The sequence below is a fragment of the Siphateles boraxobius genome, unplaced genomic scaffold, assembly GCF_051911475.1.
Source record: "Siphateles boraxobius isolate OS27281-9 unplaced genomic scaffold, OSU_SipBor_1 9, whole genome shotgun sequence".
Lineage (NCBI taxonomy): Eukaryota > Metazoa > Chordata > Actinopteri > Cypriniformes > Leuciscidae > Siphateles > Siphateles boraxobius.
In genome coordinates, this window is record NW_027509219.1 from 28,986,988 (window position 1) to 29,001,474 (window position 14,487).

General features: G+C 35.2%; 2 protein-coding genes across 3 annotated transcripts in view; one reads left to right on the forward strand and one right to left on the reverse strand.

Annotated features, from left to right (window-relative positions):
- The window catches only part of doc2g (double C2-like domains, gamma), a 115,690-nt gene that overhangs the window by 84,370 nt on the left and 16,833 nt on the right, over window positions 1-14,487 (reverse strand). The window lies entirely within an intron of this gene.
- The window catches only part of cabp4 (calcium binding protein 4), a 29,781-nt gene continuing 17,214 nt past the window's right edge, over window positions 1,921-14,487 (forward strand). The window contains exons 1-4 of the mRNA XM_077222709.1: window positions 1,921-2,047; window positions 7,292-7,327; window positions 7,408-7,600; window positions 11,911-11,941. Of these exons, the coding sequence (XP_077078824.1) occupies window positions 7,293-7,327; window positions 7,408-7,600; window positions 11,911-11,941 (259 nt within the window). The 5' untranslated portion in view covers window positions 1,921-2,047; window position 7,292. The remainder of the gene's footprint in view (window positions 2,048-7,291; window positions 7,328-7,407; window positions 7,601-11,910; window positions 11,942-14,487) is intronic.

The window sequence follows — 14,487 nt, forward strand, 5'->3', positions numbered from 1 at the left end:
ATGAATCCATGGATATTCTGAGAATCTGTCATTTTCTCTGTATATGGAGTTTATGTATCAGCACTGTGTGTTCAATTTGCTGACTCCGGTTTTGTTGCTCGGTTTTAAATGGCCCACATCTATTGGGAGCTCACACACGAAAAATATTATTGCTTGACTTGCCTTTTGAAAAAAAAAAATGCGAGGAAAATGTGCAACGCAAAATCAGGCCTTTTTAGAGCCCAGTAAGCATAATTGGGTGTAATAGACTATGACAGCATCTCTCCTGGAATGCATGTATAATATAATCTTGAAATAATGTGAACCCATGACCTTTCTAAGAGTAAGGAAAACATTAAAAACCATCTGGCATAATTATGCAGATGGCAATTATGCATAATGTAAAGTAGGCTATAGTACATTACTCTGTATGTTATCCCGCAAATTTTTTTGTTACATTTTCCTACCATTTTCCTAGCCTTAGAGCTACAGAAACAGCACTGAGCACTGTTTGTGTTTCTTGGCCAGCTATATATTTTGCTGTGGGCACATAATTAGAGATTGAATTATGTGACTTTTTATTATAAAGCTTTATTATGAACTTTGAATTAATACCCCGACTGTATTACCATCCATTTTTTATCTTAATTAAAGTTTTTAATGATCATCTTCGAGACAACAAGATGAGACTCTGCCCTAGGGTTAAGTTCTGTGGCTTAATTAAAAGTCCATGCAATGATGTATCCAAACTGTTCCTAAATACATGATCCAAATTTGTGCCTTCATTACTACCTTATTATATGCAATAGCTTGAGCTTATTTATGTCACGATTTGGAGCTGTAATTACATTCATGAGCCTTGCAAGCTGTCACTGCTGTGTTAAGTGTTCATTCACATTTCATGAACGAAGTTGGAATCAATCTCTCAGATAAACTCGCCTTATGGACCTCTGGCTGAAGTGGTCAACTGCTGTATCTGTATACAGTGCACAGAAACAGTGTGTAGGCGAGACCAGGGCTTGCTGTCATACTTTTTTAGTAAAGATCAATTTTTATATAGACACATACATTAGAGTCTTGGCTACAAAGAAATGTTATTGATCATTTCCACCATCATTGGACAGGAGAAAGAAAATGGTTAATTTAACACTCATTGATCTTTTGTGACAAGACAACATGGCCCAATGGCTAGCGATGTTGTTAGTAAAAGTTCACAATGGAACCAGTCTTTTAAAGGATTTAAAAATTATGAAAAATAAAGCAAATTCAACAGCAAGGTTGACCGTCACGTCCCTGTCGGCTGTTACTTGTGTGATTCTTTTTCTTTTTGTGTGTCACTCTGTGTTATTCGCATGATTGTCTAATGTGTGATTGTGAACACCAGTGTACTTATTTCAGTTTTTCCTTTTTAATAAATTTGCAAAGTTGTTTTGGCAACACAAATCTGTTTTTAGCTTTGTCATTATGGGGCATGGAGTGTAGATTGATGTGAAAAAAGTTTATTTAAAGTAGTTTAACATAAGGCAGCAACATAAAGTGTGTGTGTGTGTGTGTGTGTGTGTGTGTGTGTGTGTGTGTGTGTGTGTGTGTGTGTGTGTGTGTGTGTGTGTGTGTGTGTGTGTGTATACAGTAGTCAACATTTGAAGTAGATCAAATAAGTTAATAAAAATATCATGACACAATTATGTTTTTAGGACTTTTGACAAAATCGTATAGTTTCTGGGACAGCCTTGTGTGACAACTAGCCCCAGAAGCTTTATAACCATGCTGATATCTGTTATACGCACACATGCAATCACAGACAAATATAGAGCAATATGTCTGATTCAAACAGTCACATTCACAGAAACACTTGCACAGCTTAATCCAAACACATCATCAACATGCTCATCTCACATGCTAATCCAAACATATTTAGACAGATTATCACCTACTTGGATTATCAAAGGAGGGTGTAGGGTCACTTTTTACAGTCAATCCACACGTTCTCTCAGAGGAGGAGGAATTGATTTTAAAAGATTGACTCAAGTGGTTCTGGACAGTACATTTTGCTCTTCTCATCCTGAAGGTAAACTGAAAATATAATGTTTTAAGTTTTTAGAGTCACTTGCATAATCTCTTTCTTGCAGATTTTTTTCCCCACAGTTGCTAAAGTGCCTAATTGACTTCAAACGCCACAGACAACAAAGCATATTCAACAGTAACATATCAGGCACATAGTGACAGCCATAGCGGCAATCTTTTTCAAAAGCTTTGCTGTATTAGTACAGAAACTGACAGGAAGAGAAGCTGTTAGACCATAATTGCAGAATAATTACAGTAATGTTGATGTCAATGACATGAAAGACAGCCAAAGAGAAGTGATGAGCCTTTGAATGCAGTTAGTCAGATGTAAAGTTGTGTTTTTGTGTAAACAGCAGCTACCCTAAACACAGCAACTGATAGTGGATTGTCAGGGGCTGCCAGGCCGAGCAAGATAAATCCCATCGCTGCGTGGTTGTAATGACAAAGGAGGGAGGCAGCCTCATTTCAGTGCCATGACACAAAATCGGTAATGGGGATCGATCGCGCCAGTCTGAACATTCCATGGGTATTGTTCTGTGGCTTGTTTTCAGATGTAACCCAGGAAAGTTCTTGCAATCTGTGATTGATCTAGAGCCAAAGGCCTTGTTTTGGATCATACGAGGAGAAGATCACAAAACATGGCAGATATAGTGAAAAAGGGGCTTCAACTTACCGTTTTATAATATGCATCCTTAGCCCATGCAAAATATTCTAGATCAATTAACTGCTTTTTTAAAACAATTTCTATTCATCAAAGAATACTGAAAAAAGTTGATCATGGTTTCCACAAAAATATTAAACTGTTTTCAAAATTGATAATAAGAAATGTTTCTTGAGCACCAAATCAGCATATTAGAATGGTTTCTGAAGGATCATGTGACACTGAAGACTATAGAGAATTACAGTTTAGTCATCACAGGAATAAATTACATCTGAAAATATATTAACATAGAAAACAGTTATTATGAATTGTAATAATGTTTTACAATATTACTGTATTTTATCAAATAAATGCTTTGGCGAGCATAAGAGACTTTAAAAAAAATAAAGTTTAAATCAAACTTTTGAATGGTATAGTGTATGCATGTTTTTCTACCATGGTGGGGACTTTCAATTGACTTCTGTTGTTTTTAAAATTGATATTGATATTTTCTATGCCTAGATATGATTTCTAAATCCAACCCACAGTTCTTGCTTTTTTACATATTCATAATAAACATACTAAATGTCGTTAAGCCATTTTCCTTAAGGTTTTACTATCCGTGTGGGACATTTGGTCCCCATTTCTATAGAAGCCTGTTTCCGCCAGGGTAAAAAAACAAATAATTGTAATATAAAGTTTAAATGAGAAATAAAGTGAGATTGTGAAACAAATTTGCTATGCGAGATAAAAAAGCCATAATTGTGAGATATGAAGTATTAAACATGAGAAATACAGTTGCAATTATGAGAAACAAAAATGGAATTGCAAGATATAAAGTCAATTGCAAGATATGAAGTTGAAATCATGAGAAATAAAGTTGCAATTACCAGAAATAAAGTTACAATTGCAACATATAAAATCGTGCTGTGAGATATAAAGTTGCAAATATGAGATAAATTCAGATTGCAAGATAATAAAGTCACAATTGGGAGAAATAAAATAACCATGATCAAATATAAACATTTACTTAATTTTAATAATTGTTTTATTTAAAAAAAAAATTACTCTAAGGTCAAAATGGACTTCCACATAGATGTAATATATAAAGACAAACAAACGACTGAAATAATTAAGCTTATAAATGTAGAAATTAGATAAGACTTTCCTTTCTTGGGGCGATTTCCTTGCAATTGGTTGCTTTAAATCAATATAACTTTATATTATTTGACATTACAAAAGTAACAAAAGGTTATCAAAGTTCTAACATATAGCATTCACCTGTCAAACAGTAAGACAAAGCCATTTGAAAGTCTGTATCTGATGTCCTTGCCTAGAACAGATATCTCAATGTGATTGATTCTTTCAGGGTGCGAAAGATTTCTATCTTTGAAGGTCCATGTTTGATCTAATCTGCATCTGTCAGATGCAGTAATTTTTGGAAGGCCAGCTCTGAAAGGTGGCTGCCATAAAAAAAATAAAAAAACAAGGTTCAAGGATGTCACATTCCAGCAAACCAATCATCTCATATGTAATTTTTGAAATAATTACTTTCGGTGTATCACAACTCGCATCAAAAAGGATCGGTATCTTAGCGTAATTTGCCCCAGCACAGCTTTGGCTCTCTTGGACGATTCTATCAGTTCCATAATTATCCCACCACTCCTCTGTTAAATTATTCCAATTAAAAGAATTAGGAGCTGAAATTGCTCGTGTCAACGTGCTGATTGACAGATATTGGTCACTTAGTTTAATAACTCTTGTAGATTTGCCTGGCAGGTTTTTCCAATTGGTGAGTGTCACTAATGCACTAAAATAGATTCACCAAATTACCAAGAGCAGGAGGATCTCACGTCTTTTAGTTCATCTCATCTATTCAAATATGAATAATCTGTTTGCTGTGACTGGGCTGTGAAGACTAAAAACTAATTAGACATTTCCTAAAGTAGCCTAAGCTTTTATTTAACTAGTTTCTTCAAATGTAATTTATTGAGCCAACATATTGATTTATCAAAGACTTGCTTTTGACTCAATTATTTAATTTAAGAGATATAATAAAGGTAAATAAATAAATATGTGGACATGATATATCAATTTAAATGGAAATTACTAAATATATTTGTAACCTACAGTATATTAATTTAAAGCTCCCTCTAAGACAAAAGTCCATAACGTACAAAACAATCAGAATAGCAACATGTCGAACAATTAACGTGACAATATTACAGTGATATTAGCCTAATACTAAAGGTCTCTGAGGTCATTTTTACTACAATCAACAGCAGCAATATGGCGTAATTTGCGTTTGTATGATACAAGAAACGTGAATGTAGCACCGGTTACGGTTACGTGGATGTTAGGACTGATACATTGCCATGGACAACATCAACTGTAGAATGCAACAGTGCTGCCCAACTTTTCTTTGGCCTTGGTTCCTGAAGTACTTTTTTATATATATTTAATTTTCCCAAAAGGATTTTAAAAAGTCTTTGTTAGAGTTATAAGCCAGAAAGCCAACCACCTAGCTAAGAGGTAAATTACAACATTACAAACTCTAATTTGAAGAAAAAAAGAAAAGAAAAAAACTAACAAAAAGTCAAATGTACAAGACTGTGTATAACGTAATGATAGAAAGAACTGCAATCCCATAAAGCATTGTGTTTGACAATTACATTTAAAATGATGGAGAAATAAAAATATTTATTTAAATAGGTGGTTTCATGGAAGTGGGTGAGAACTAAATACTTATTTTGACATGATTTGCTTGTAGCAATTCTCTGATTGGTGGAGATTTCATTGCAGAATCACAGGTAATGTTGTTTTGCACCAGGAATTCTGCTGTTGAACATGAATATTAAAAAAGATGGCTTCAACAAAACCATATACCATCAATTAATAACCTTGTAGCTCACAGTAGGTTTATCTATAGGCAAAAATATTTTTCCATGCATCTGTCAATTTTTAGATTTTGGGCTATTTTGCTTTCCATGAGGTTTTGTTTCAAGAAAAACATCCAAAATAACCTTTTAATTGGTGCTTTTATTGCACTTTATCCATTTGCGCATGTAGATTTCCATTTCAATACATTTCTTTAAAGGGCGTTTTCTCAAAATGAGTTTTTTCTGAAATCTCAAATTAAACATCAGTTTAATTCTATCCATATTCTGAAGGTTTTTACAGAGGGGTTTGTTCATATACAAATCACCTGATTTTATACATTTTATTCGTAAAAAAAATGGGGATTAAAAAAAATTAATCTGGCTTTATCCAGTTGGATTCTCATGCTAAACATGGCTAAAGTTTAAAAAAAAAAACAAGTTGGGACATATGACGGAATATTTCTGTGCCAAATACCCTACTTCCGGATTTGTAGGCAATACGTTTTGGAAGCCGTCGGCAGCGCTGCACAGCACGCCTCCAAGACCTCCCTGTTTTCGGAAAGACTCGGTACAGCGGATCTGACTTTTATAAATCTAATAAAACTAAAGACTCTTTGGATATATGGTACTCAAGATTAACATGAGATTGGCAGAAACTCCATGTATTATGTCCCCTTTAATGTCATCAATAAAATAGAGAAGTATGGTGATATCTAGTTAATTTATTTTTACCCTATTAACCTGGGGTATATTGCCTTAAGTTATCTTTAAAATTCAATTCCCCTATGGAAAAAAAGAAAGGGATTATTGGAACCCGACTATTCCACTCTATATATCTGGATAACAATGTCTAGCATAATTTGGTTTTGGACTAATTTGAGACCTTTCTGAGATCTTTTTTAAGGATAAAAATCTGATCAGTCAACACTTTGCTCTTCAAGTAAGATCATTATGGTCTAAGAGAAACCATTAAGACATTAAAGAGATTTCTTTTGGTATTTTCCTTTCTAATTTAACATTTCTTTTTTCCAAATGTTGAATGGAGGACAACTGATTTTTACAGAATCAAAACGCCAGGGCATTAAGAAATAATGTTTTTATGTGAACAATTTGCTCTTTTTGAATTTATCCTTGTTGCTTGTAAGGAGCCGTTGACAATTTCGGTTTAATGACTTGTTTGATGGGCAGAGGACAGACAGAGGTTTGCTGCTTTGCTTGGGTATATTAAACTGTTGATTGTAATTTATAGGCTGTCTAGTGCGCCTGTCGGCCTCCATTGTAATCCAATTCAGCGCTCGGAGGAACGGTGCGTCCTCTTGGATCTGCCGCTAGCATGTGTTTGATTATGCCGTGTGTCCTTCTCTTCAAAAAGAAGCCAATCTACAAAGATAAAACAATAGCATCAAACTGTTGCCATTTGGAACGGTCATTGTAATTCCAGCCTATGACCTTTCTAACTATTATAATGCCAGGAAGTAACCCAACAGGCATTTCAACAGGAATCAGGCCTCTGCACAACCACTGAACTCTAGGGTAAAACAGCAGTAACTTGGCAGGAAAGCTGCTACTATGTTTTATACATGTTAATGTCAATGGACTGGGCATGGTTGCAATAATTGTTACAACTACAATTTCAAAGTGGACGAATTCGCAAACGAGATGGGAAAGAACAATGGTATATACATTTCTGAATATCTAAAATCTCCCCTCTCTCCTTGTTATCTACTAGCATGTCTCAGAGGAGTAAAACCCCTTCAAAAGAAAGGTACGAGATGGCTCTAAATCATTGCATTGGTCGAGGTGATGTGTGGTGTGGTCACCACCTATCTTCTCTCCCTTTTGCAGCTCCTCTGGCCCTTCATCCTCATCAGATGCTCATCCTCCACGCTCTGCTCTTCGTAACTCCTCCAAAGACTCGAAAAACTCAGGTCACAGGGACTCATCTGACAGCCAAGAACGACGCAGCAGTAGATCTTTGAGCCAGAATTCAGCTATTGCTGCAGCATATACACAGTACCTTAATTCTCTATTTGGACAGGTAAATCTACATCTTTATATTTATCCTTGCTAGTTTTGTCTAGTAAATATCTAAATGTTTAGGATAACAAAAAAAAGTATCTAATGCTACTTTTATATACCATGGTATTTTTAATGATTACCATATTCATGTAACATGGTATTTACAGTACATGCTACTCAAAGGTACTTCAGTGAAATAAAATAATGTGAATTTAAGTGATCAAACTTAACTAACAAAGTTCAGGGAAGGAGGCGGACGTTAAACGTTAAACTTTAATAGTAAAGGAACCCCATTAAAACGAAAGGAGCAGTACTATCCCAGGCTCTTGGCCCCAGCCAGCTTCATTGTAACGTTAATAAAACTTTAATACATTTGCTCACCCATCAAAGAGATTACTGCCTGAATCCCGTCGGATTGCTTTCCATTAGCTGTGAAGGGTAAGATGACAACTTCCATTATTCCACGCTCATTGACAGCATCATCAAGCTACGTATTTGTTATTGTTTTGAATAAGTGACATTTGAATCTGCTTTAAAGGGGTGGTAAAATAACCCTTTCACAAGATGTAAAATAAATCTCTGATGTCCTCAGAGTGTGTGTGTGAAGTTTTAGTACAAAATACCCCACAGATATTTTTATATAGCATGTTAAAGTTGTCACTTTTTGAGGTTTAGCAAAAACGCACCGTTTTGTGCCTGGCCCTTTAAATGCAAATGAGCTGCCTCAGAGGGCGGGGTTTCAAGAGCTCTTGTGTGTTAGCAGCTGCGATTACCTCATGCAGACACACTAAAATGACAGAAACTGTTCTGCCTTTAATGTTAAAACAGAGTCAGACAAAGATGGAGAGACTCAAGAAGAAGTGACAACATGTAGAATGCAACAGGACGTCTCTGAATGGTTAGTTGATGAATTTATGTTGCTGATGTGGAGTTAACTATCTTGAATTAGCTTATTTTGTCAGGATAATCTATAAATCGCTCGTATAGGAACTGTTGTGAGATGCACAGACAGTGACTTTTTATTGCATGTAAAAAGAAGGATGCTAAAGTTTGAGCTGACTCACAAATGTACTCCTATACAACAACTTCTCCTCTTCTCAACATGAACTGCGTGTCCCGGGGGTTTATGTACATTTTAGGGTTGCTGATGTCACTAACCCGGGAGGAATGTCATGTAGTCCCTACCAGCCGTTTGTTGTAGTCCTTTACTTTAAAAGCAAATATCTCCCTTTGCTTTGAACTTTGAGCATTGTAACTTTGCAGATGTTGTTTATGCTCAAACAGCAACATTTCACACTAGCTAAAGTTAGAAAAGTGAAATCGTGTTTTACCACCCCTTTAATAATATTTACAGTTTTCATATCAATTTTGTTGTTTTCTCATTTTTATTAGTTTTTAATATAAACATTTAATTTTCTATTTAGCTTTAATTTTTTTATTTCAGTTTTAATTTTAGTACTTAAATTAGTAGCTATCATCTTTACTGTCCAGTTAAAGTTAATTAAGTTTAAGCTTTCATCTAATATATTTATATTTTATTTACATTTTTGATTTCAGTTTTCAATTATCAAAAGCGATTTTTAATAGTTTTAGTTTACAATATCAACACTGATTCAGAAATCATGGTATTACCAACTGATACAATCGCTGTACCATGGTACTGGGAAAAAAACAATTAAACCATCCTAAGCAGGTCTGAGTTGGCTTAAAATGGTCTCCTATTCTGGCCAAGCTGGTGATAAGCTGCATGGTTTTGCTAGTCTGACCAGTTTAAAAGCGCACAAAACCACTCTAAAACCCCCCTGAGAGCCCAAATAAGACCAGCAAACTAATTTATATTCTAGATGGTTTTAGACAGGTGAAACTTTTATAGGTGTCTAATGTTAGCTAGTTTGTTTGACCTATGGATTATTCAAGCACATATATCCAGGATCAATGCGTCTTTATTTAGCACAAGGTCAGGTTCATAATCTGTGATATATCTGCAGAGAAAATATTGCCGCCTGTCAACGCACCACCTTCCTCTTCAATCAGGTCAATAACAAGTGCCAAGTCAAGTTATTTTGGTACACTGAAGCCCAGACCTAAGCAAGCATCTTGCTCCTGCTGTTAAAACCGATGCTATGAATCTGTCACGATTCACTGAATCATAGTCATTTAAACTCAGAGATGCTTGATTATATTTTCACGAGTACATCTGGAGATCAGAGAGCCAGCGAGCAAGAAACAGCCAGAAAACAGAGAGACTGAAGAACAGAAAGAGAGAGAGATAATGGATAGAGTCTAAGAGACAAACAAGACAAAGGTGCTCCGACACAAATTGGAAAATATAACAATGTATGCACACAGCCTAAAGCTCCATAGCTTCTGCTTGGCAGATTGGAGGGAAAAATGAAATAAAAACAGATAGACAAGGGACCCTATTAGCATATATCTATGGGTAAATAGCCTGTAGCAACTCACAAGTTGCATAACGGCTCCCTCTTCCAGAGACTTCTGAGTAATGCATTATTTTTTAATAATAAATATGTGTTTTAGGGACTTTGGTCCAAAAGTCCAAAAAATGCAGTTAATGAAACATTTGAAAGCCGGCAATGCCCTTGGGCACCACAAATGCAACTATTTCTCAGTTAGCAAAGCCTTACAAATCAATTATGCCTTATAAAAGTTGTAGTATACCCATTAAGCTTGCTGTGGTAGTCGGTTACCGTTGTTACATGGTGTTCAGCTGTACACCGATTACATAATTTGGCCACAGCGTCACCGCCTCCACTGTTGTTTTGTTTTTTTATAGAAATAATAATAATTTAGTTCAGTTGGACAATGGACGCAGTTAAGCTCAAGTGCTCAAAAAGAGCATAAGTAACCAAATATCCTTCCAAAAGGTCTCTTCAATATATCAAATAATTAAAATAATGTTAAGTAAAGTTAAGTCAAAGTCTTCAAAGACTTCATTGGCCTCATCACCGATATCCTCATCTCGAATATGAAACAGCTGGGATTCAGCCTCTACCTGCTAATGCACTCGCATTCATGTAAAGTAGCCTTGTTGACAAGTTTGGGTGAGTAAGAGCAAAACGCATAGTACCGCATTAAGCTTATAGTACCTTCAATGCCCTGTAGATGTCAAAATCGCTTCTTTTTTAGCAGAAATAAACAGCTGCAGAAAAAGTTAGGTGCCACGCAAAATTGTATGGAGTTAAAACCTCCCTGCATGTCATTCGATGTTAAAGTACTTTAGACGCAGCAATAAAAATAAGTCAGCAATTTAAAGATTCTCTATGGTGCTTTAAAAATATTAATCTGTTTAAACTTAAAGACCAACCAGATATAGAAACACACACTGCCTTTGTGTTTGGAAACACAAACCAATAGCATGAGTTTTGGGTAGGACTATCTGTTTAATGACCAATGGAAGACAGGAAACCTGTTTGAAAACATAATTTTTGCAATTTTATTTCATGAAGCTGTAGTGGCTCATTAATTGCATGCTTTACCGTTACGTAGTGGCAAATAATTTTTACTTCAAAGTCTACAGTGCAAAATCTGTCAAGCCATAAGCTTCATGGCAGAAGAAATTCTAATGAACTGGATCATTTAAAAAATAATCACATGCAACTCAAAAATTAATAAATGTGCATACATTCATGTGTATCCATTTCTGAAAGTGCTAGCAGACATGTATATTTGTTTGTATTTAAGTAAAAAAAAATTAAAAATAAGTCAAATTTACTGTATTTGTATTGCATTTATGTGTATTTGTAAGATTTAATCATATTAAACCATGCTTATGTCCATGAATCTGAATAAAAGTGCATGTGATGATATCCATTTATCAAATACAGCAATAACATTTTATAATAATTTATAAAACATTTCTCTACTAATCTCCCCCCCAAAAAAGTTGGCCCTTAACCTTTTATGCAGTTTATTTATGCAAAATTATTAAATTTTTCCCCGCATCTCTCCCCGTTCTTTGTTTGTATAAGCGTTGACGTGAGGCATGGTAGGACATGTTATGGTGTAATCCAATTATAACCCCCCCCACCCCACACACACACACACACACACACACACTCCATGCGTCATTGTGCCACTGAGCAGCTTTGATAAGCGTGCAAACATAAACCTCAGTTATTAGTGATTAAAAATGGGCGATGTCTCTAAGGATTCAGCTCTCATGCTGTAATAATTTCCATATTTAGCTGTTTTTTGTGTCACATTTTTTTTCCTCTGTCATTTCGCTCTCTCTCATCTCTCTGTCCCTCTACCTTTCTATCGCCCTCTCTCTCTCTCTCTCTTTCTCTCACACACATTTACTTTCACCAGGACAGAGATTTACTGCCAGAGGAACTAGATGGTACGTACAAAACATGAATATTTAATATCCGAGCCACTGCACAGCACATAGACGAACACAATACAAATGCTGCACACACTCAGTATATGATGTACAACTGACAAAATTCAATAACATCTGACACAAATAAATTTGATTCAAAATGAATTGGTATTGTCATGAATCGTGAGGCCATCCTTAAAAATATTTTGGTTTGCAGTAACAGCAAAAAAAAAAAAAAAGGGGGCGCTTGAGTAGGTCTATATTTTTTTTTTTCAAGATTTAATGGGGGAAAAAAATTTACATTTTTTTTCCCCACAGACAACTAACAGGCATTAGGACTAACGCAAAGAGGGCGCTTGAGACGCGCACAAGTAAGCAATATTTCTGATGATTTATTGGCATGAAGTTTTGTGCACAATGACAAACAGGAGTGCAACATTCAGGGATTGAAATTAACACCCTCCAACCCGCCAAATTAGGGTAAAAATGAACTTTGGAACCAAATCTGCGCGAATTTAGCGCAAATACGCAACTCGTGAGTCCTCATGATGATATATTAAATACAGCGTATTGCGCAGAATCTGCGCATTTCTGGCTTACTTGAACACACACGTCACTAAGCAACAACAATGTTCATTGCGAGCATGTTCACTTGCATTGAAGTAATTACGAATATTAAAAGGCATTTGGTTAACAGAAAAGGCATTGTTATTTTCCAACATCCTACATGTTCTGTGTACTGTATTGATCCGTCCACCTAAAACACATTTTTGTTTTAAAAAAAAAAAGGCCGTAGGTGGTGGCTCACTTTGAAATTTCAATTTAAAAGAAACCACTTTGATTTTAGGGTCAAATTGTAGGACGTCCTCAATAGTTTGAGTTTCCTCCACCAACATTTTAGTGGTTTCCTTCAGGTCAGTCGACACAATCACCGTTAGACAGGTGAGAAGGAGGGGAAAAAATCTGGGCACAGTTTTTCCAGAACTTCGTGCCAAGTTAAAGCGGTGTCGAGATGTTTTAATGTATTTTTTAGAATGCATTTATTATGGTGCCCAAACCCATATGACTTTCAACGGTGACCGCGAACATTTTATTTACTGCATCATTACTAGGGATGGGTATCGTTAAGGTTCTAATGGTATTACTACTCTTACCAACTCTTATCGATCCGGTACTTGAACGGTATTCTTATCGGTTCTTTTTGGTGTTTTTTTTTCATTCGGGTAATAATTAACATTTGCTTTATATTTTGAAATGTAAAATATCTATAGCAAAAGAAAAATCAATGCTTTAACAAAACGAATAAAATATCTAGGCTATTTGTTATGCAGCAGTGTGCAGGCTTTTTTGTTTTATATACATGAGATAGGATACGATAAGCAAAAACAAGTACAAACTCATGTTCAAAAAAAGAATACAATTAAACAAAGATACAAATTATATACACAGTGCTTTAATTTCAGAAAGGTCTAAAATTACTTTTCAGGTAGGCCTAAGTGTTTCTGTCTGAAAAGAAATTTAATTTAGTAACCAAATGTAAAATAACACTGCATAGTTTATCATAGATAGATTAATGCTTATTAAAGTTTAAGTTATTCATTCAAGAGCTGTGGGTGATTTTCTCTGCCTTTTGTTGTTTGATTCGCATTAACGGCTCAATCGTCAGCAGGTTTATTAGGGCGTTTTCACACCTGAAAGTCCGCACCAAGGTCCGAACCAAAGTTCACATTTTGATACATTTTATACTTTAAGAAAGTTTTGGTTTGGTTTCACACTGCAATTATGAGAGCGCACTAAAGAACTTTACGTGACATACTTATGGAAGTAAAATAATGTCAAATGTGTTTGAAATAAAAAGCCTGTTGAATTGCACTACTTGAAAAAAAAATAGGCATTGCATTAACCATGCTTGCATTTTAATCCATTGTATTTTTAGGGCTTGCATTTTTAATGGTCTGAAATTCAACATGGTTGAATATTTAAGCTGTGAATATTTCAATTAAAAACATTTCAAACATTTCATTATTAAAAATTCAAAAATCCATATTCACCCTTCATATTTCATTTCCAAAATATTCAAACTGTTTAAAAATACAACCCATAATATTCAACAGGCAATTTTCTGATGATTATCTGTGACAGTATATGCGGAAAAGATAAACACACAAAAGCTGTGTTTGTGTTTCATTCAATAACTTCATTGTTACTTTCCCTGTGTATTCTACATGTCATCAGCTTTCTCTACCATGAACAGGATTATAATCGGTTTCCCTCAATACCTCATACTCAAGGATTACCTTTCCGTTGGGACAAAACGCTCAACACATACAGTGATATGAAAGACCAATCTTGCACCTTATTGGGGATGTAGGCTGTAGGCTACTATATAGGCTACAGGCAAGAAGATGGACTCAGATTGTAAACTTTACGCGCAAAGTTTCATGCTGAGCGTTTCGTGATATAGCCTATACTGGCATAAAATCAACACTTGATCAATTAATACTAACACTTTCTATTCTATTCTCTCTCTCTCTCTCTCTCTCTCTATATATATATATATATAT